This window comes from Mobula hypostoma, chromosome 1 (assembly GCF_963921235.1).
Source record: "Mobula hypostoma chromosome 1, sMobHyp1.1, whole genome shotgun sequence".
NCBI classification, from domain to species: Eukaryota; Metazoa; Chordata; class Chondrichthyes; order Myliobatiformes; family Myliobatidae; genus Mobula; species Mobula hypostoma.
In genome coordinates this window covers 33,872,964-33,896,292 of record NC_086097.1, presented here as the reverse complement: position 1 = coordinate 33,896,292, position 23,329 = coordinate 33,872,964, and the positions used below count along the sequence as shown (strand labels likewise).

The 23,329-nt window shown below is 42.7% G+C and overlaps 1 protein-coding gene across 1 annotated transcript in view; it reads left to right on the top strand.

Moving 5' to 3' along the window:
• The first annotated feature begins 1,156 nt into the window (after positions 1-1,156).
• rin3 (Ras and Rab interactor 3) overlaps positions 1,157-23,329 on the top strand; it is a 117,104-nt gene continuing 94,931 nt past the window's right edge. Inside the window, exons 1-2 of the mRNA XM_063046144.1 lie at positions 1,157-1,678; positions 1,946-2,120. Of these exons, the coding sequence (XP_062902214.1) occupies positions 1,629-1,678; positions 1,946-2,120 (225 nt within the window). The 5' untranslated portion in view covers positions 1,157-1,628. The remainder of the gene's footprint in view (positions 1,679-1,945; positions 2,121-23,329) is intronic.

Below are 23,329 nucleotides of genomic sequence, written 5' to 3'. Positions count from 1 at the left end.
CGTGTGCACATTAATATTTATGCTGAAGGTGGCAGGGTAGATCTGTCGCTTTATATAGAAACTGCTGATTTTCATTTCCAAGTATTTCAGGCTGCTTCCACAGTGACTCTCCAATCTGCTACCCTCTAATTTATAAGCAGGTTTAATAATGTCCCTCGCTTCAATCCCTCATTCCTTTGGGGCTCCAGCCGTGCAGATGATCCAGTGTTCAAACTTAGATATGATGATAATCACAGTAAAGTACGGTCCAAGAGTCGCTATTTAACTTCTGCACAACTTAATTTCAGTAAAAGACCCCCAGCTTTTGCTCTACACCTCTTTTACCACCAGGGGAAGGATATTTTGGAATTTCATAATTGTAGTTGTTTGAAAATCAATTGGACATCTATCAGTGATAGATGCCTCTAATTTTTAGTAGCCAGTGTGCACAATAATCTTATGTTGTGCAAATAGACTATTACATACCACGCCCGTTGAATTTCAGCTGAAATTTTGGATGTAGTGCACAGAAGATAAGAAGAAACCAGATATCACTAATTAAATGGTTAAAAACAATGGAAAGGATGATAAAGGGGAGGAATTTGACTTGGTGTTTTGGAAGAGATAAGAGTTGCAACAAAATCCTTCATTTTCACCCAGACTGCTAATCTTTAAAAAGCAAACAAGCACATTCTGAGATTTCTCACACAATGTTTTGAGGAATTCAGTCAATGGAACAAGATACTGCCTCCAGCTGTTTATATAAAGAATACCAGACCCCTTCATGCAAAATCCTTTATACCTAAAGACCATTTAAAGAAAACTCAGACTGCTACCATTCATCACAGTCTTTCACAATCATAATTTGCAACCAGCCGTTGTATCTTTTTATTTTGGAACCTTTTATCTAAGTTTTGGTTTTGCATGCTCTTGTGGAATTTGCTGAAATCACTTAATATATTCCTCCAATTCATTCATTGCAGTTGACAGTTTCTAAAGTTGACAGGCTTCCAATTATTAAAAAAACTATTTCTCATCGGTACATGCCAGAGTTTTGAAATGTGCCTAGTCTTAGAATAATTACTCTGTGTGTAATTGGGAGTGGGGGAAGGGGGTAAGGAGGGTGGGGAGAGAGGAGGGGTCTACTCATCTTCAAAGTACTTCTCAGTGAGTAATGTCTTCAGAATCGTCTAGGTAAAGTGGCCAACTCTGCAAAAAGAAACCAGATTTGTTTAATTTTGCCCTGGAAAGCTGCTGCTAGTTTTAAAATGGATTTGGCTCCAAAGCTGGCCAGCTGAAACCAGTGCTCCTCCCACTTTTTGTAGAAAGTTCTGACTCTGGAGAGCTTGAGGTAGTAATACTGAAAGCTTGACCATTTAGTACTGCCTCTTCCTGAGATCTCTCATTTGATCACAGAGCACAGGAAGTCAAAGACAGAGAACCCACAGCAGCCGCCTTCCTCTCCTCCAGCGTCTGTTACTTTTTAAGATCTACAAAGAAAAAATACTACGCCATCTTTCTGGCTGAGAGGCAGGGTGCAATCCTCTATCTTACGAAATGTAAAACCTCTGTCAACTCTGGATATTAAAGTTTTTCAGATGGAGAGCTGCTTAAATGGGTCTGCACAGCAGAGCTGATCAAGGGAGACAATGATGAAGACAACATCTGGGGAAGAAGTGGAAACTGGAGACATGCCAGGGTACGTAGTTGATCATATAACAAAATGAAAATCATTACGTTTTATGGAGAAAACATGAAATATCTTGCTATCATAGCTGGATTCTCTTCATGTATCTCACTGCATTAAGTGCAGTTTCAGATTTTGCAAAGACTAAACTTGCCTGTGCTATTGTGTCAAATAATCAGTTCTCAGCATCATACTAGTATACTGATGCGGCTGATTGCTTAGCCACAAAAACTCTGTCCTCCTCAAGTTTTAGCAAGCTTACACTTCGTATTCATTCAGCCCTCTGCTAGGTGCAAATGATGACTGCAGGCAGCCTCATCCGCTCCCTTCCCGGCCAGCACCATTTCCAGGTATCAGCATCCTGGACAAGCTGATTAGGACTTGCCCGGTGTGGCTTCAGCTCAACACCAGAGAGGAAAGAGTCGCCGAAGTCCTCCACATGGAACCACGAGGGGTAAGTCCGTTTGAAGCACTATTTCTGAGACTAGAGAGCAGATGTGCCAGAGGTGGAGTATCCTGGGGATGATTACACTAACTCCATATAGAGATATAACATACTTCAATGTAACAGGTTAGAAATTAGAGCTCTGTGGATTAAGAAAATAAACTGTAGCTCATTTTCCACTGAGCCAGACCCTACTGTTTAAATGTTTTAAAAATAACCATTCTTAGAGGGACTCTTTTGAGGCGTTTTGTTGGAAACATTGAATCACAATCAGAAAGTTATAATTAATTAGTTTGGATTGTTTCAGATCACATTTTGAGTAGCATTAACTCAGACATCCACAATAGGGGAATTTCAGTGGTACGAGTCTTTTGGAGAAGTTCCATTATTTTCATTAATAAACCAGCTGAGAGCTGTGAAAGGAGAAAAGGTGAATTTATTGCAAACCATTGCACGGTAAAAGAATATTTTGAATACTTGCTGCTTAAATGGGATAAAGTTTTGCTGTGTGAAGTTCTCGAGCATTGTGGATCTTCTGGTTGCTGCATTTCCTGCATCCCTCAGTTGTTCCGTACCTGAACCCTCCTAATCTGAACGTAGAGAGCCTCCCTCACTGTGTCTGGCAATAAAGCCCCAGGCAGAAGAGAGGCCTCAGGTGGCGCAGTGCAAGCTCACCAACCCCTAGAGTCCCCTAACCGTTTTTCACAACTGGCAAAGCAACTCCTTCTATCACCTCCGTGTTGCAGGCTGTTAAAGCTGTCAAGACTTGTAATTTTATTTATTTACTTTTATTTAGAGATGCAGAGTGGTAACAGGTCCCTCTGGCCCAATGAGCCCACACTGCCTGATTACACCCATGTGACCAATTAACTTTCTCACCTGCATGCCTTTGCAATGTGGGAGGAAACCGGAGCACCCGGAGGAAACCCACATGGTCAAGGGGAGAACATACATAGTCCTTACAGTGGCCAGGTTGCTGGCATTACTGTAACCACTAGTCTTCCTGACAGCCCAATTCATAAATGCTATGAATGCCTCCAGCATTCAGTAATACTTAGAGGGTACCAAAAATGAAACAAAGTGTTCAAAAATCATTAAAGTATATAAAATAAAAAATATTTTCTTCAAAAATAGACAAGCACAATGAACAAATAACTATTAGGTCACATTTAATTAATTATTTAACATAAATAAATAAATAAATAAATAAATAGATAGATAGATAGATAGATAGATAGATTACCTACACCTTACCTGCCTTCTTCAGGTTTTCGGTCTCTGCTGAAATTAATGGGATCATACTTGTCTAATTGGGTACAGAACCTGGAAGGTGATTTCCCCAACATTTATACTGGGGGGGGGGGTCTCGGCAATACAAAATTCCACTACTGGAATGCATGTTCAGCAACTGATTTTATTGAAATCTCTACCTCCAACCAATGATGGGCTTGGGACGTCTGCATTTGGCTTCATGAGTGCAAAATTTCTAGGCTTGCTGACAGTTATGAGAAAAGTCCAGGTCATAAAAACCTTTGGGCAGTGCCATACACCATTCTGATGGCACTGCCCAAACTCCAATGCAACTCCTTCCTTCAAAGCTGTACAGCTTCTTGCTTTTATAAGTATCATTCGTGCAGAATGAAGCCATGATGCAAAGCAGGAGCGACAATTGCCAGCATTCATCCTCAAAGGGTATCACTTTGTCGTGGCAATGATCAGCATGTGTTTCCCAGCACATTTCTATTGCCATTCTCCAAGTGGGGTGGTCTTGGGATTTAACCAATAAAGATAAAGTGAAAATCCTGTGGGAGATGGCTGCATACAGGCTATCTCTGGGTAAAGAACACCCAACTGACAGACATCCTTGCACACAACCAAGCTCTCGTGATATCATTAAAGTTAGAAGTCTGATGTACATACATTCATTTCTACAAACTGCAGAACAAGTTTCTTACTCTCTCTCTCGCTCTCTCTCTCTCTCCACTTTCTTACCAGTCTTTTGTGCTTTTGATACCATTCATTAGGATACTGTGGAAGTACAGGGATCATATTGAGTGATTTTTGTGTATCTTCTGACTGATGGATGGTAAACTTATGGACATCTGTAAAAGCGGTATGCTTTTGATACCCAGAGACAAGCCTATGATGCGTTGCTATAAGGCTGTCACTATCTGGGCTCATTGAGTTCATGGCCCAGGCAGATGAGGCTCTCTGAACCGTTGTTGAGATACAGTGGCACAGCCAGTAGTCCGCTGCCTCATAACTTCAGCAGTTCAGCTTCTGTTCCAACCTACAGTGTCGACCGTATGGACTTTCTGCACTGCCTGTGACTGCGGGGATATTTTCTAGGTGTTCTGGTTTCTATTTGGGTTACAAATGTGTGCAGGTTAATGGGTTAAATAGACACTGAAACTTTCCCCTAGTATGTAGGGGAGAGGTAAGTCTGGAGGGAGGGGATGAGAGTATTGATTAGTGTAAATCGATTATTTGTAATGGTACAGATTTTGATGTCTGTTTCAGTGAAGCATGGCCCTACGATGCTATGATAGGCCTAGATGGATTGGATATGGATGGTTCCATGAATAAGTGGGTTTAAGATCTGAAGTCGCAGCCTCAGATTAAGGGGATGTTCCTTCAAAAGGAGGAATTTCTTCAGCCAGGGCCTGCTGCATCTGGAACGTGGAGGCCAAATCATTGTGTGTGTTTAAGGAAGAGACTGATGATTTCTTGATTGGTAAGGGAATTAAGGGTTACGAGGAGAAGGTGGGATGAGGCTGAAAAATATCAGCCATAATTGAATGGTGGACCAGACTTGATGGGCCAAATTGCCTAATTCTACTCCTACACCTCTTATGGTCTTATGATTCTAGGAATACTGGCTAACACTTTGAACCAGCATTAATGGACAGCTGTACTGTCATGCGTTCCACCGTTTAAATAAGACACTAAACCACAGCCCCATCTGCTCTTTCAGGTGAAAACAAAACATGGTGTAGCATTAACTTAAAGATATCCTGACAAGTATTTAACCCCCAGGTTTTCTGGCTGCCCCACTGCTGTCTGCAAGACCATGTGTGCGCAGATTGACTGCACCTACTCTTAAATTACAGCAGTGGCCATGGACCAGGAAATTCTGCAAAATGTTTGGCCTGTACGATGCTATTTGAATGTAAACCTTCCTTTCAGCACCTGAATCAGAGAGATACTCGGCCTGTACTGTCTTTGCTACACTTTCCTCGCAGAACCTAGTACTTCTTCCTGTGAATGCACAGCTAGATAATGAACTGTACATCTGCGTTCCTCATTGGTTCAAGAATAGATTCTCACTGCCATTTAGGGTGACTGTGATGTGGTGTTACATGATGAGCAATGCTTCATTTAACACCACTTTGTCCAAATGTCTTTGTGCGCTCTTTATGAACTAAAGTCACTTGCATGCCTTCACAGCGTGTGAGGACACGGCCAAACTAGTCTTTAAAAAGGTTCAATCAACACACGCAAAAAGTTGCTGGTGAACGCAGCAGGCCAGGCAGCATCTATAGGAAGAGGTACAGTTGCATTTTTTAGGATTGCCCTCTTATCCTGCCCTCTTCAAGATTTAGTGCACGTACAGCCCCATCTTTCTCTATTGTTATCTTCATTTTGGAACTGTAAACATAAGAGATTTTGCAAATTCAGTGTTACAGACACACAATCCTGGAGCAACTCAGCATCTTTGGAGAGGAATAAACAGGGAAAATTTTGGGCTGCGGCCCTCCATCAGGGCCCATACCCCATTAAAGGGGTCAACTTAGAACCCTTTAATTTCTTTATGCTGATAGTTCCTAACAAAATGTATTGGGTTACTTTGTCCATTGCAAATGGAAGTTAGCAAGGCTCTCTTGTTGATAGTTTGCATGTGGACCATTGTTCCAGACTGTCTATTGCATAACCTTAGCGCCATTCGGTGCTTACTGCAGGGTAGTCTTGCAGATTTGCAGGGAAATGTCATGCATTTTCCTTACAAGGACATAGAGGGAAAGTTACCAGTGATTGTAAAATGGCTAGTACATATGTGGAAAGACTGTCTCCAGGCACTGTAATTCAACTAGGCAGGGATCCAAGTGTCCTGGTGGGATTCAAACACATCTCTGGATTACAGGATGGAATTGCTGGCTTTGAATGCGGTTCAATTTCTGCATCTCTTCACTGCCTACGCCGTGCTATCCATTCACATTCATCTGGTGTCAAACCCTCTATTATTAGTTGGGATCAGTTCCCCATTCCTCTCAGCCACAGGCTGGAAGGAACTGCAAACTTTAGAGCAGAATGGGGTGTTAACGAGGAAGCAAGGCAGGGAATGAGCAATCCCATCGATGACGCCAAAGGAAGATGATTTACTGCAGGCATTCACAGGGTGTGGATGTCACTGGCAATGCCAGTAATTATTATCCATCTCTGACAGCCACTGCAAGGTCTGAGGAGGCAGGTGGGACTCAATTACATTGGTGGATCTGGAAAGACACACATGCCAGATCTGGATTATTTTTAAACATCTATCCTGTAATTTCATGAATCCTGTTGCTGAAACCAGCTTTTTGAAAATAATCTGCATTTAGTTTGTTAAAATTCCCCATCTGATGTGCTGGGATTTGAAACACTGGGAATCAAAGGTCTGTTTGCTAGCTACCAATTCAGCAAACCAAACCCTAAAATACTGTGTGCACACGATTATGAGAAGAATACTAAGTAATCATAAACAAAATTGCTGATGATGAGCCGTGTCCACTGCCACCCTCACAAAATGTATTGGTGGGCCGGGTTGCCTCTTGACTCTGTAGCAAGCTTCAGTTCCCTCATGTCTAAGCAAACATGACTGCGAGCTTTGAGAATCAAAGCTACCTGACGATGCATATGAATGAGGGCTGAAATGCATACACCTTGCCAGGATCTGAGATTAAACCAGCCCCTTTTACTGTTACTGGTGGATGAAATGCTGCAACTGGTCTTGAGCTGTCTATGTATTCAGGATGATGATCTCACCAATACAGCAAGGTGCTGGGTCAGATATTTATACAGCCCAAAGCTGACACGAATAGGGAACAAGAATAGGGAGAGAACTATCTGAGAGAAAGTGAGGGCTGCGTCGGATATGAGATGACCAAATGATGTTAAGGAGTAACACACACAAAATGCTGGAGGAGCTCAGCAGGCCAGGCAGCATCTGCGGAAAAGAGTATACGGTCAATATTCCAGGATAAGACCCTTCATCAGGACTGGAAAGGAAGAGAATTCCTCAGTGACTGCAGTGGCCCAAGAAGCCGATTAGGGGATGGGCAACTAAATCCTGGCTCAGCCTGTGAACCCATATCCCTTGAATAAAGAGTAAAAATATAATTGTGGCAATGATAATCACTTCCAGAAGTCATAATGGACAAGGGAAAGTTCACCACTAAGCTTTGCTCCATAGGTTTTATATGCTCTCCATTCCTCTTCACTTCAAAGCCAAAGTTTTTCCTTTGATGCAATAATTTGAAAGGGATACAAGACCGTGCTCATTCTCAGCTTGCATTTCCTGTGAAACACAAGCAATCTGAGGAAGAAGTAAGACTCCTTCCCACAAACCTTCACCTGCCAGCTTGTACTCCTTCCCCCTCCCCCACATCCTTATTCTGGCTTCTTCCCCCTTGTGTGTGTTCCAGTCACTGAGGTGCAAAAGTACCTACGATCCGTTAGGGAGAGAGTTTGAAGATTTTGACCCAGCATCAGAGAAGGAACAGCGATATATTTCCAAGTCAGGACGGTGTGTGGCATGAGGGGCAACTTCCAGGAGGTTTTGTCATCTCCAGTTATGATACCCTTAACAATGAGCTGGGTACTGTTGTTACCCATAGACCATAATCAGGCAATGAGCTGTTCATTTCATGTGCTCCCCACACCCCCACCTCCAGCATGTGCAGCTTAAAGAAAAGGGTTATTTGATTTCAGAAGTTGTTGAATTGGCAGGTGTTTCACTCTGATTATGGACCAAGACTGTCAGCTTGGTAACTGTTAAATGTGAGGGTAAGCTGTCGTCACCTCTACACTCCTCTGTTGAGAATGCCACTATGAGTAGGTTCTCCTCATTGTGTTATGAGGAGGCAACAACTGATTCAGAACTGGAGAATTCTAAGCCACAAGTTGTTGATGATGCACACCCATAAAGATATTCCCCAATACAGCCTGTTGAGACAGCCAGTTGGGATCGACTGAACCGGAGGTGAATGTAAGTGGGGAGTTAAGATTTTCTGCAATGAGGCAACAGCAAGATTTCCATGCTCAGCACAGGATAATCTCTCACTTGAAGGCTGTGTCCACAGCTGTCTTCAGCATCCTATAATTGGTCAGGAACATTTGGAGAGGTCCTGTTCAGTGCATCAGGTCTGCACTCCACAGTTGTAAACAACTCTAGTGTAAGAAAGGATCACCCCTCCCACAGGGTACATGCTGAAATGTTTTCCAGTTCAGATTGAAGCTGGAAAACATTTCCTCCTTTTGGCTGGTTGAACTGATTCAAAACCTTGTGTAACCCCCTCACCGGGCTCATACGCAAACTTGGCTCGAAAGCTAACTCTGCTAACAGCCTCGTGACTCAGCAGTGAGAAGGCCACCTTTCATAAGCAATATATGTCTAAGGTCAACCAAACAGGAAAGTTGGGGTGTTCCAATTAAAGAAACCTCGATTTGAGCCAATGCACTGTAAATACTGCCCGTACACAATTATTGGTTGGCATGAAACAGCAGATCAGACACCACATAAAATTATAAAAGAAGTATATTTACCGATTTCAGCTTTATGAAAGAGTTAATAGGAAAAAGAAAAGAAAAGTTAAACCATTACAGTTAAACCAGTCCAATGTGCACATAACCTTGGAGCTCATACTGGAGTATTTGGGGGTGTATCTCTACATGCTGGAGCCACGGTCTGCGTGAAAGCACCCACACATTCTGAACTCTCCTCAAAGACCTTCTCGAACAACTGGCTCTCTTTCAGGAGTATTGGCCCTTCCTCCTTGGAGCCATTCATCTGCACAAAGCAATTCTTGCAACAGGGACGCTTTGTCCAGCAGCATTCTGTGGCATCTCCACTAAAGACTATAAGACCATAAGACATAGGCTCAGAATTAGGCTATTCAGCCCAAGTCTGCTCCGCCATTCCATCATGACTGATCCCAGATCCCACTCAACCCCACACACCTGCCTTCTCGCCATATTCTTTCCCGTGTGCCTCACTCTGCAGCTCCTGCCAAAAAGACCCCAAACCAGACTACTGTCCTTCAGAAAGCTCTTCCCCACAGCCCTCTAGGACCTTCTCTGACACCCCATGATCCTGATTGGCTGACACACATTCCTGAGTTGGACAACATGGCTCCTTATCTTAGCTGAAGCCAAAACACACTTTCCAGCATGGCACACTGTTTTTACAGAAAACTACTGATATAAACTATCCCACAGCATAGCAGTAGAAATCTTAACCAGGCTTTGCATTTGTTATTTGGACTGCAGAAATATATAGAGCAGACCGTAGAGACTTTGAGATCAGATTTTCTGGCCTTCCTAAAGAATCACCTTACAATAATGCCCCACTGTTATGGTTAGCACAGACTGTCGCCAGTAGGATCCTGCTTTGTTTAAAATCCCCTGACCATGCAACATCTATGGGGAGGCTGAAGATCAGTTGCCATTGTGAAGGAAAGCTAATATTGGCCTGACATCAGTACTGGGGATAATGGTTCCAAAGAATAAACAAGAGAAAATCTGCAGATGCTGGAAATCTGAGCAACACACACAAAATGCTGGAGGAACTCAGCAGGACAGGCACTATTTATGGAAAAAAAATATGGTCAACATTTTGGACCAAAACCGTTTGACACGACTCACTGCTCCCCCCACTGTGATCCCTGCTGCTCTCCAACTCCTTGACCACGTGCTTACCCAGACCTGCTGCTACAGCCATGTATCCTTTCTGGGAACATTTCTTTGCCGCCAGCTTATAGCACATAGTTCCAAAGAATAATTAGTTTGCATTGAATTAGTTGTATTTGTCATATGTACATCAAAACATAGAGTGGAATGAATCTGCGTCAAATCAAATCAGTAAGAATTGTGCTGGGGGCAGCCTGCAAATGTCGCCATGCTTCTGGCGCCAACATAGCGTACCCGCAACTTGCTATCCCTAGAGGTATGTTTTGGAATGTGGGAGGAAACTGTGGTGCCCGTAGGAAACCCATGTGGTCAAGGGGAGACCATACAAACTCCTTACAGACAGTGGCAGGAATGAAAGCCTGGACGATGATCACTGGCGTTGTAAAGCGATTGCACCAACTGCTACACTACCATGCAATGTTTCTACATATGGATAGGAGCACCTCTACGTCCCTCACGGGGCATTCCTATTCCCTGGCAGGGATGCCAATGTATCATCTCCACTGAGCTTGGTGCAGCCTAACTTGGAAGGACAGTTGGTGGGAAAAGGGATCCAGGCGTGATGTGATGTCAGTAGGAATAGCTTCAAATGGGAAACACTTCGAGAATCCTCAAGCACCATGAAATGGGAGAATTGGCATGGAAGGGGGGGATTGGCAAAATGGACACATGCGGAGATTTTGTAAGCTATGGGAGTTAGAGACCATGAGACAAAGATGTGCAAAGCAAATCAATCAGAATGCGGACATAATCCCTGGAAGGTGGTAACTGAGAACAGCAGGTACGGGATAAGCATGATCTGAAGTTACAGGACAGTTCTATGGTACAGCTTCACTGGTCAGGAGGCACGTAGACACAACACAGCCTGTCGGGAGGTGATCCACTAGCACTGAGGGTGTCTTGTGTAGGAACTTCACGAGTGACCAGTATACTTTCGAAAAGAAGATCACAGGGGCCAAAAAGACAATAGATTGATTGAGATGATAACTGTATATACATACGTAAATATTTAGCCTGTGCTATAATTTCAGATGTGTAATTAGTTGGAGCTTGTATCTTTTTCAAAGGGGAAGAAAGGTACTGTAGTTATTCCCACATTACAAACAGTTTGGTAACAGAAATTTGCCCTTACACAGATCACCACCTGAAAATTTGAGATATGGAATAATTCTCATTCTCGCGGAATTTATGCCTTGTCTTTTTACATACACCTGTTAGGGTACATTCTCCAGATACCTTATAAGGTAACTGGTGAATGCACCCTAACAAGTCCATGGCAAAAAAAGTCGCCAAGTACAGAGAGTCATAATAGGACTGTTTTCTAAGAATGCAAACATCACCCCATCACCTCCCCCCACCTCCTAACACCGATAATTGTAAAAAATATCTTTGGTGATCCTTTTTCAACATTCTTTTAGACTTTGGATCTGTTCCTTTTGATTGGGAGGTCCCTTCTGTTGATAGAGGTCAACCATGGATGTTGCATCCCAGCTGTCAATGTGATACGCAAGCCAGGGTAGCAAGATATAGAGAACAAACTGTTGCCCATACGGCAGGCTCTCCCTCTCCATGCAGCTGATGAATCCAAAGGAAAGGCAGAGACCGATACAGTTCGGCACCGGCAGCATCGCAAGTGTTGCCCGTCAGCATTGAACTCAATGTAGGACTGCCTTAGAGACTCTAGCTTTCTTCTCAGAGTTTACTCCCAAAGCCTGCCCCATGAGTGGGTATAGCCACAAGGCAGCAAAGATTGGAGATCAGAGTTTTCCTTCTCTTAGAATGAGCTGCCAAATGTAGCTGATGAGATCCATCTGCCCAAAGCGACTGGTTTCAAGGCACTAGTAACCTGCCTTGGTCCCTTCTCCTGTCAATAGAAACAGAATTGTCAGACTTAACAGCTAAGCTACACATGAAGCCAGGAGCTGGACTTGGTTGTCAGAGGATATTTGAGACAGTTGCCACTGGGAGCATTTAATAGGTAGAGTGAGATTATCCCCACTACCAGCCCCTAAAGGAATCAATCTAGACCTACCTTTAGGAAAACAAGGGAGGAAGAAAATAGACTGGTTAGTAGTCATCAGTGGTGCAAAAATGCTACTGTTCATTATTAGAAGTGTATCAGTAGAGTATTTGGAAAATTGATAGGATGAAACAAAGTCAGCATGGATAAATGAAATCATACTTGTTAAAGATACTGGTGTTATTTCAAGGATATGATTAGTAGAACAGGTGAGGGATTACCAGTGGATATAGTGCATTTGAACTTTCAGAAGATTTCAACAAAGTCCCACATAAACACAAGAGATTCTGCAGTTGCTGGAAATCAAGAGCAACACACACAAAATGCTGGGGGACTCAGCAGGTCAGGCAGCATCTATGGAAATGAATAAATAGTTGATGTTTCGGGCTGAGGACCTTCATCAGGATCGAAAAGGGAGGAGGAAGATGCCAGAATAGAAAGGTGGGAGGAGGGGAAGGAGGGTAAGCTGGAAGGTGACAGGTGAAGCCAAGTGTGTGGGAAAAGTAAAGGGCTGGAGAAGAAGGAATCTGATAGGAAAGGACAGTGGACCATAGGAGAAAGGGAAGAAGGAGGGGCACCAGGGGTAGGTGATAGGTCGGTGAGAAGAGGTAAGAGGCCAGAGAGGGGAATAGAAGAAGAGACAGGGAGAGGGGAAAAGAAAAAAAAGGAAAAAAATTACCAAAAGGAGAAATCAATGTTCATGTCATCAGGTTAGAGGCTACCTAGATGGAATATGAGGTGTTGTTCCTCCACCCTGAGGGAGGCCTCATCATGGCAGAAGAGGAGGCCACGGACTGACATGTCAGAATGAGCACGGGGAGAGGAATCAAAAAGGTTGACAAAGCCGTCCCCAATTTATGCCGGGTCTCACCAATGTAGACCAGGCCGCATTAGGAGTACTGGATACAATAGACGAGCCCAACAGATTCACAAGTAAAGTGTTGCCTCACCTGGAAGAACTGTTTGGGGACCTGAATGGAGGAGAGGGGGGAGATGAAAGGAAAGGTGTAGCATTTCTCATGCCTGCAGGGATAAATGCCAGGAGGGAGATAAGTGGGGCGGGAAGGTCCCACATAAGAGATTAGACAGCAAAATGAAAGCACGTGGCTTTGAAAGTAAACCACTATAATGAGCCCTTCCCCGAGTGACAGGCTGGGATGATTAGTGGGATACAATATAGTTTAAGTGCTTACATTCTGACTATTCACAATATATATTAACAGCACACACAGGCAGCATCTTTGGAAAGAAGAGTCAAAAAGACAGTCAGTTGACTGTCATTTTTTCATAGATGCTGCCTGGCCTGCTGAGTTCCTCCAGCATTTGGTGTGGGTTGCTCGGATTTCCAGCATCTGCAGATTTTCTCTTGTTCACAATATATGTTAATTTAGTTGATGACACTGAATGTAGCATCTCCAAGTTTGCAGACAACCGAAAGCTGAGGAGATTGTGAACTTTGAGAGGATGCAGCAAAGGTCCAGTGAGATTTGGACAAATTAAGTCAGTAGAAAAATACATGGCAGATGTAGTATCATATGGGTAAAAAACAAGTTATATACTTTGGTGGCAAAACCTGGAATTCAGATAACTATCTGAATGGCAAGAAGGGGAAGATGCAGCAAGACTTGAGTGCCCTTGAGCACAAATTGATATAAATAAGTGTGCAGGTACAACAGGTAGTTAAAAAATCAAATGGTGTATTGGCCTTCATGGCTGAAGGGTTCGAATGCAGGACCACGGATGTCTTGCTGCAATTGTGCAAAGCCCCAGTGAGACAACCCCTTGAGTACTGCTCAGAATTCTGGTCTCCTTATCCAAGAAAGCATGTTCTTGCCACAGAGGAAATACAGCAAGGCTTATGCCTGGGGTGTAGAGCTGACATCTGAAGACAGATTGGAACAATTCAGATTAGAAACTTACTGAATCTTGGCAGAACTGGACTGATAAATGGACAAAACAGGTTCTCAATGGAGACCGACCAGATCCTGGCGTTACTACATAGGGTTCAGCAATTTAGAATTGAGACAAGGAGCAATGTCTTGATTCAAAGGGTAGTGACATGTGGAATTCTGCTCGTGGTCGTGGCAAAATCAGTAAAGCTATTCAAAAAGGAATAAAACCCTAATGGCTGAGAAGTCAATGGGTATTGGCAAAAAGAAAAAAAATGATATTGGATTTGGTTCATCAGCCATGATTGTATGGAAGGACGGAAAAGGAATGAAGGGACATGTAGATAGCGCTTATTCATAATTTCAATGTGTCAGTGTTAAGAACTATGTGTGCCATGTGGTATGATACAATGTCTTACCAAGCATGGCTGCTTAGTTGAGAAGAAACGTTCGGTTAATAGCTCACCCTGTAACTAATCACTCATGCTTGCAACAACACAAGAGTCCTTCCACAGACACTGCATCTTCCCAAACACACTGGCTGCCGTTTTCTCAAACAGAAAATGGTGTTTATGCCTTTGAGCGTGGGAATCCAACCGACTGAGCCTTTCTGAGTTAGTTTTGCATTTAAATGTCATTTGAACCCTACAGGTCTGCCCCTGGGGAATAATCTCCTTTACTAATTTTATCATTTGTTGATGCGAATCGATATAACGTGATTTGCATATCATGTAGATTTCACTGAAGTGTGACATCTGTGTTCATGTTTTGCACTGCCTGTTCAGCTCGTTTTATAAACTGCAACCCCAGCCAGAGCTATTGCCTGAATGAAAGAGTAGGCTTGATGGAGGTGTCTTTGTCTTTCTCAGTCCCTTTCATGATAAACACTGCATCCCACAAGAATGCACACCTACTTTTGTGCCTCCTGTGCACCGCTGGGGAAGGTACTGCCTTCCCCATCAATACTCCATCAGCTCCACACCCTTTCCTCGCTGCCCTCTGTTGTGTTTGCTCACCTACGACTACTGGTGAGACCACAAGCCAGACAATAGAACAAACTGGAATTCAAAATACCCCTTTATTCAGCAAAACTACACCAGTTTCAAAACTCAGTTCAAGCTCATACCCCCCACCCCCAGTACAGCTATTTAAATGGTTTGCCGCAGAACAATTGGACAACGACCGATCACTGAAAGTCAGCCTGGGATTGGTTTCAGCCGATCACCAGGTGCTGATTGTTCTGCCTCACCATAACATCCTCCCCATAAAGAGGTGTCTTTTATGGCACATTCTTGTTGAAATCAACAGAAGCTTTACATCCTGTTCAGTGAATCGTATATAACGCCCTGGTTAAGCTTTCACTGCAAATGCTGTAGGGTATTTCACTTAATAGTTGTCTGTAGAAGCAGTGTGTTCTGCTGGTCGGGTTTGGGTTACCGTTGAAGATAAGAGGTTGTGATATCCAGCTTAGGAACGTCGGGTCAGCCAATCAGGATGGTGGAATTGGGAGAAGGTTCTAGAGAAAACTTGGAGGAGAGGTTTTGTGACAGACACTTACAGGGTTTGAGGTCCTTTTTGGCGGGAGGTGGAGACAGAAGAAGATCGAGAGGTCCGCCGGTAGGATTCGATCCAACCAGGATGTGCGATTTGATGGAGTCCAAGATGGAATATTCTATCGGTGATCAGTGAGTAGGAGTTGATGCCATGAATACAAGGACACCTCCATCTTTTGGGAGATTTGAGCTCCAACTTGTGCACATTTGATTGTTTTAATTATAACACGCCCTTTTATTTATTTTTCTCTTTTTTTTCTTATTTTACAACTGTTTGATTAAGTGACATTCGTAAATACACCTTTCTTATAATTGTAGGCAGTGTGCGATCTATTACTTCTTGCTAAAGGATAATTGCAAGTGGGCAGCTTTTACGCAGTGTTCACTCAGATTGGGGTGCGGGTGGTTGAAACATCTGGGCTCTCCTGGTCTGGAGGGACACAAGTCATATTGACCCTAGACATACGGAGTTCGAGGAAGGTGGTATTCTCACTGCTAGCCCATTGGCTTGTTAGTGAGGGGCTAACAAGCCGTATTCCTAGAGATGCCCAATAAAAAGAGGTTTCATGTAGATTCTGAGCCATGCAGCAAGGAAACCAGCCCTTCAGCCCATCAAGTTCTTACCGACCATCCTGCACCACTTATGCTAGTCCTACATTCTTTCCTTTTAATCCCCACACATTCTCATCAATTTCCACACGGATTCTACCATTCATCTCTACGCCAGGCACTATTTACCCATGGCTGGGTAACCTGTTTCTGGAATGTAGGTGAAATCCAGAGTGTCTGGAGACCATCTGTAGAGTCACGGAGGAGACAGGCAACCTCCACACAGCCAGCATCAGATGGGATTGAACCTGAGTTGCTGGAGCTGTGAAACAGGAAGTCTATTTGCTGCTCTGTCGCGCAATTTTTTTTTCATTTTTGAGCAACCTTAAAGTCTGTGTATTCATGACATAATAAGGCACTCACAGAGTTCTAGAGAAGCATTACCAACATAGCAGTCTCTAGATGACAGACAGCTTCTCCTCACAAACAATTCACATGCCAGTTGGGTTCTGTTGCAGTCCTTCTGGGATGAGTCAGAAGACCGCGTGCATTCCCGTCCCACTGCAGATGTTTAATCAAGGCGCCATCATAGTGCAGCCCTTGTGTGTGCTACAGTCTTAGAGATCTCGTTTTCCAGACAAACCACCAAAACTCCTTCCATCTGTTAAATCTTGAAGGTCAGCCAAGAGTTCTCCTTGTGATCCTGGGTAAATTCAGCTCTTTAGAACACTTCCAAAATAAGCTGAAGTACTCCTTTTATCGGAATGGTGTTTGTGGGACTGGTTTGTGTGTCAGTTATCTGGCACCTTTGTCTGTAGAAGCAGCATGCACGCCTCAAAATGCAATTTATAGATTTTAAGATGTCTTGAGGGTTTGGCAGTCACTTTATTCATGTCAGAATTGCATTCATTTTAACTTTAATATAATTACATTCTGCAAAATTGTACATACCCCCAAGAAAATTCCTCCCATTTTTGTTGGTGTTTCAATATTAGATTAGATTAGATTCAACTTTATTGTCATTGTGCGAATACAGATACAAAGCCAATGAAATGCATTTAGCATCTGACCAGAAATGCAAAGAATAGTGTTATTTACAAAATAACTTTGAATAAAAAAAGTGCTACAGCACACAAATATAAAAGTACGGAGACAGTCCAATACGGATGCAATACTGCTTAGCTCTGTGATGAGAGGTTCAGCAGTGTCACAGCCTCAGGGAAGAAGCTTTTCCTGTGCCTGCTGGTGCGGGAGCAGAGGCTCCTGTAGCGCCTATCGGATGGGAGGAGAGTAAAAAGTCCATGGTTAGGATGAGATGCATCCATGATAGTGCTTTTCACCCTGCCCAGGCAGCGTTTATGGTAGATGTTCTCAATGGTGGGCAATTGGGTGCCGATAATCCGCTGGGCAGTTTTCACCACACGCTGGCGTGCTTTGCGGTCCGACATGGTACAGTGGTAAAAGTCCATCAGTATCCTGGGACAGAGGTGAGCTTTCTTCATGCTCCGCAGGAAATAAAGGTGCTGTTGCACCTTTTCGATCAGGATGGAGGAGTTTAGGGACCAGGTGAGATCCTCGGAAATGTGGACACCAAGGAATTTGAAGCTTGATGCACGCTCCACTACAGTTCCGTTGATGTAGGTGGGGATGTGAGTGTGACTCCTGGCATGCCTGGCATCACCTTTTCGTTGTTCTTATATAGGAATGATCTTTATAATATATGTATAGCAATATATAAAGGAATGAGCTTTGTAATGGCATTCATTTCGAAAGGACTAGAATATAAAGCAGGGATGTAATGTAATGTTGAGGCTTTATAAAACACTGGTAAGGTCTCACTTGGAGTATTGAGAGCAGTTTTGGGCCCCTGATCTTAGAATGGATGTGCTGACGCTGGAGAGGGTTCAAACAAGGTTCACAAAAATGATTCCAGGATTGAATGGACTGTCATATGATGAGTGTTTGATAGCTCTGGGCCTGTATTCACCGGAATTGAGAAGAATGAGGGGTGACCTCATTGAAACCTATTGAATGTTGGAAGGCCTCGACAGAGTGGATGTGGAGAGGATACTTCCTATGGTGAAGAAGTCTAAGACCAAAGGACACGGCCTCAGAATAGAGGGATGTCCTTTTAGAATGGAGATGAGGAGGAATTTCTTTAACCAGAGAGTGGTGAATCTGTGGACTTCGTTGCCACAGGTGGCTGTGGAGGACAAGTCATTGAGTATATTTAAGGCAGAAGCTGATAGATTCTTGATTGGTCAGGATATGAAGGGATACAAGGAGAAGGCAGGAGATTGTGGCTAAGAGGAAAAATGGATCAGCCATGATAAAATGATGGAGCAGACTTGATGGGCTAAATAGCCTAATTCTGCTCCTATATCTTATGGTCTTATAATTCTGCAGATATTATCCTACGGTAAAAGATTTGTAGGACATTGCAAACATAATTCAACACAATTTAGAATATTACACCAATGCACAATTGGATAAGTTGGCTGTAGGGTGTACTGGATAACATCCAATGATACATATTTCTTAATTTGTACCTCTGGAGCCTTGTGGAAGAGGGCTATTTTTGCACATAAGCAAGCTACTGTTTTCTCATTACAAGTCTCAAAACAATACCATGCTTAATAAACACACTCACAGGCAGACATTTAGCCCAAACTTGAAAATTTCTCAAATGACAAGAGGAATCAATTAGGGTTTGGGATGAATTAGGTTAGGAAATAGACCACTTTCCTCTGACTGTATATAATGTAATGATTACAAGATAGGAGTTACTGTTGAGCATGTTTTGCTATCGTTAAATGATAAATTAAGCAGTTTATGAAGCAACACACACAAAATGCTGGAGAAACTCAGCAGTCCTAGGCAGCATCTATGGAAAAGAGTAAACAGTCGACATTTCAGGCTGAGATCCTTCTTCAGGACTGGAAAGAGAGGGGAGAAGTCAAAGTGAGAAGGTTGGGGGGAGGGGAGGAAGTAGTACAAGATAGTAGGTGATAGGTGAAATCCAGGAGGGGTGAAGTAAAGAGCTGGGAAGTTGAGTGGTGAAAGAAATTAAGGGATGGAGAGGGGGGAATCTGAGAGAGGACAGAAGACCATGGAAGAAAGGGAAGGGAGAGGAGCACCAGAGGGAGGTGATGGACAAGTAAGGAGACAAGGTGAGAGAGGGAAACAAGAATGTAAAATGGTGAATTGAGCAGAGGGGGAGCAATTGCCAGAAGTTTGAGAAATTGTTGTTCATGCCATCAAGTTGAAGGCTACTCAGACGGAATAAAAGATGTTGCTATTACCTGCCACCTTGTACTTCTTCCTCCCCTCTCCCCACCTTATTACTCCACTTCTCCCCTTTCTTTCCAGTCCTAACGAAGGGCCTCGACCTGAAACGTCGATGGCTTACTCCTTCCCATAGATGCTGCCTGACCTGCTGACATCCTCCAGCATTTTGTGTGTGTTGCTTTGGATTTCCAGCATCTGCAGACTTTCTCAAGCTTACATACATATATATTGTCATTGAAGGAAGATAATCGACAAAACCTGTAAAGACAGGAGATTAGCATGAAATAAGAAATTAGGTCCTGCCTCAGTCCCTCTGATGAAATACCATTCAAATCTCTGGGGCACAAAATATATTTGAACATACCTTTCAGCTTGCAGTGATGTTATCTGGAAAGCTGGCTGCTGAGACTATTTCAACCAGGAAAGATTGGCATTCCCACTTTAAAGAAGAGCAGATCATCTGATGAGGGGTTCTGATGAGGTGTGGTGGCCCAAAATGTCAACTCTTTATTCTTTTCCATTGGTGCTGCCTGACACCCCACCAAAATGATTTTTGGTGTGGTAATGGATGGACTTGTATCTAACAACAATATGAATTAATGAGCAGGTGATTTAAAGTCCTGGGTGTAACTATGTAGCCCTGATTTTCTTTATGTCCACTAGTTATAATCTTTTGACAGGACTGTGTGCCTGATTTGAAGGGAAGAAGCTGATCCTAAAACATTGAATGTGTGCCTTCAGGCTCCTGTACCTCCTCCTTGATGGTGGCAAAGAAAAGAGATCAGGCACACAGTCCTGTCAAAAGGTATAAAAAAAGAAGCTACTGTTTAAGAGAGTAACTATTTGTGTATTTACATGAAATACAGACAAATCAGAACACTCCCAATACATCTACAGAACTATAAAACTGTGTATTAGTTGCTAATATTTATCAATGGAGGAATTCATCCAGTGTACACTGCTGTGTTCTTTTGAATGAACAAAATCAATGCAGACACCTACTGCAGATAAGGGAATGCCTTCTTTTGGTGATTGCATCCGCCAAATCTTCATTTTCAATATAACTTTCAAGCCGATTGTCAATGCCTTCAAGTTCTTCATGGTTCCTAAGAGGTTGAAGTAGTGAAATAATTTCACTTTTACTCCTGGCTGTTTCTGCATCTCCAAGCTTGAATCTCGAAACCACGAAGAGCAAAACAGTTTCAAGTTGTCTTACTGTTTATTTCTGGACAACCATAAATGACAAAAAAAAATCACTGCTTTTTGAACACAAACTCACGCAATTGGTGCTATTTAAAAACTGTTCACTCTAAGCACAGTATAGTGTCTAACAACCACACAAGTGCACACGACTGATGCTAGTTAGAAACTGTTCAGCAACAGGCTGCTGTCCCAATTAAGCAACAGAGTGTCCCAAATAAACAAAGGGAATCCTAGATATTTTCTCAAATCATTTTTGTTCTTTAAGAACTATCCGAAATAAGCAGCTCCCCCGACTAACGGGTGCCCCAATCAACCCAGAATCTGCTATAAATATTTCATATTGTAATTTAGTTGTTTTATTATGCATTGTAATGTACTGCTACTGCAAAACAACAAAATTCAAGACGTATTAAACCTGATTCTGATTCTGGTGTGCTTTCTCTACACACTTGTAGACTCGAAACCAAAGAATATTCTCTGGAAAGAAAAGCAAAAATATAATATTTTTTCCTGAAGTTGAGACTGATGCGTCATTAATATTTGGTAATTTTTGTAACTACGGAATAGAGAGGATACGAACATGTGATGGAATTTGTGTCATAGCTGCAGAATATGTGCCAGGGTTTCAGTTCAGCACTCTTCTTTCCAATGTATAAGGCTGAATAAGAGCTGGTGAGAACTAATGCAGTAATGCAGGAAACCACGCTCAGCTCTTTGCAATGTCATTTCAGGTTCCCACATTCATTTCCGTTATAAATTAATTAGAATGCACATGGAGTGTTGTGTACAATGTTGGACACCTCATTGCAGAAAGACTGTGGTGGCAATAGAGAGAGCCCAGGGGAAATTGCCTAAAATGGAGGGCAGTATATGTAAGGAAAGATAAAATTGTGCTTATCCTCTCTGGAACACAAGAGGCTGCTGGGTGAACTTATAGAGGTTTATAAAATTATGAGGGGTATAGATAAGATGGATACGCAGAGTTCGTTTCTTTTTCCCCAGAGCAGATAGAAGGCACAGGTTTAGAGTGAGGCAGAGAAATTTAAAGAAGATCTGAGCTGTAGTTTTTTATACAGTGCTGGCTGTCTCAAACAAACTGCTAGAGGAAGTGGTGGAGCCAAGTACAATTACAATGTCTAAGAAACATCTGGTCAGGTAGATGGATAGGAATGGGTTTGAGGGCTATGATCCCAATGTGGGCAAATGGTATCAGAGTTGATGGGCACCACTTTGGCCACAAACAATGTGGGCCAAATGGGCAGCTCGACGTTGAAATTCTGTGAATGCAAAGCAAAACTTCCAGTGTGAACAAAGCCTATTTCAAAACCCAAGTGTGTCCAGAGGCCTGGAATATTTCATTATTCCATGGAATCAGAGGAGGAAGTGTGTTCCTTCTGATTTTCCCTGACAATCCTAGCTATGACATCAAACTAAAGCAAAATTCAATAGGTGCTGGAAATCTGAAATATTAAAATGAAATGCTGGAAGTACTCAACAGCATCTGTGGAGGGAGAAGCAAGAGTTAACTTATTAAGTTAATCCCTCCGTAAAACTGGAAAGAACTGTTTTCATACTTCTTGCACCCCATTCCCTACCATCCCACATCTCCTGTAATAAAGCTGGGCAAAATCCTTAAAACCATGACAGAAAAACTGTGGCTGATGTCCAATTTGCAGCTATTCAGAATGTCACCTAAAACTTTGACAAACTTGTAGAGAGTCACAGTGGAGAGTATCCTGGCTGGTTGCATGATGGCCTGTATGGAAGTATCAATGCCCAGGAACATAAAACTCCAAAAAAAAAGTGGTGAATGCAGCCCAGTCTATCACAGGCAAAGCTCTCCCCATCATTAAGTACATTTACAAGGAACACTGCCAGAAGAAAGCAGCATCCATCTTCAAGGACACCTATCTTTCAGGCTAAGCTCTCTTCTCATTACTACCATCGGGCAGGAGGTACAGGAGCCTTAGGTCCCACACAATGCTGAACTGACTCCGTAATCTACTGACTCACTTTCAAGGACTTTAAACTCATGTTCTCAATATTATTTATTCACTTTTTTCAATATTTGCACGATTTGTCTTTCTTTTGCACATTGGTTGTTTGTCAGTCTTTGTTTATGTGCAGTTTTTTGTAAATTCTATTGTATTTCTTTATTTTCCTGTAAATGTCTACAAGAAAAACAAATCTCACAGTAGTATACTTTGGACATACACATACTTTGTAAATAAATGTACTTTGAACTTTGAACTTTGAGCTCCAGGTTGCCTGGTTTATTTTGATAAGGGTTTGAATGGATTTAACTTGAACTCCAGACTTTTTTGCCAGATTCAGAGTCTCATGAAGAAAGATCTCATTGTTTTGTCTTCAGTCAAACAAAGGAAAGGTCCGGGGGAAATTTGCAAGAAGTAAAGGAAACACTATAGTTTTCCAAAAATTACCTTTTGAACAAAAAAATTATGTCACGGGATTAGATTGAGAAATCTTCAAGAATAATGTCACGTAGGGTTAGAATGTAACATTCTACTTACTGAGTCTCACGTAATAGTGAACGGAAAGGAAAGGGGCTTTTGAACCTTGTTAGTAAATGGCTTCTGCCTGTGCCACAAAGAGGCCACTCCCAGTGTGGAGGAGCAGCACCTCATACTGAGTCTGCGTAGCCTCCAACCTGGAGGCATGAATATTGATTTTTCTCCAGTTAAAAAAAATCTCTCTCCCTCCCCTCTTCTTCTATTCTTCACCTGCCTATCACCGCCCCCTGGGTCCCCTCCT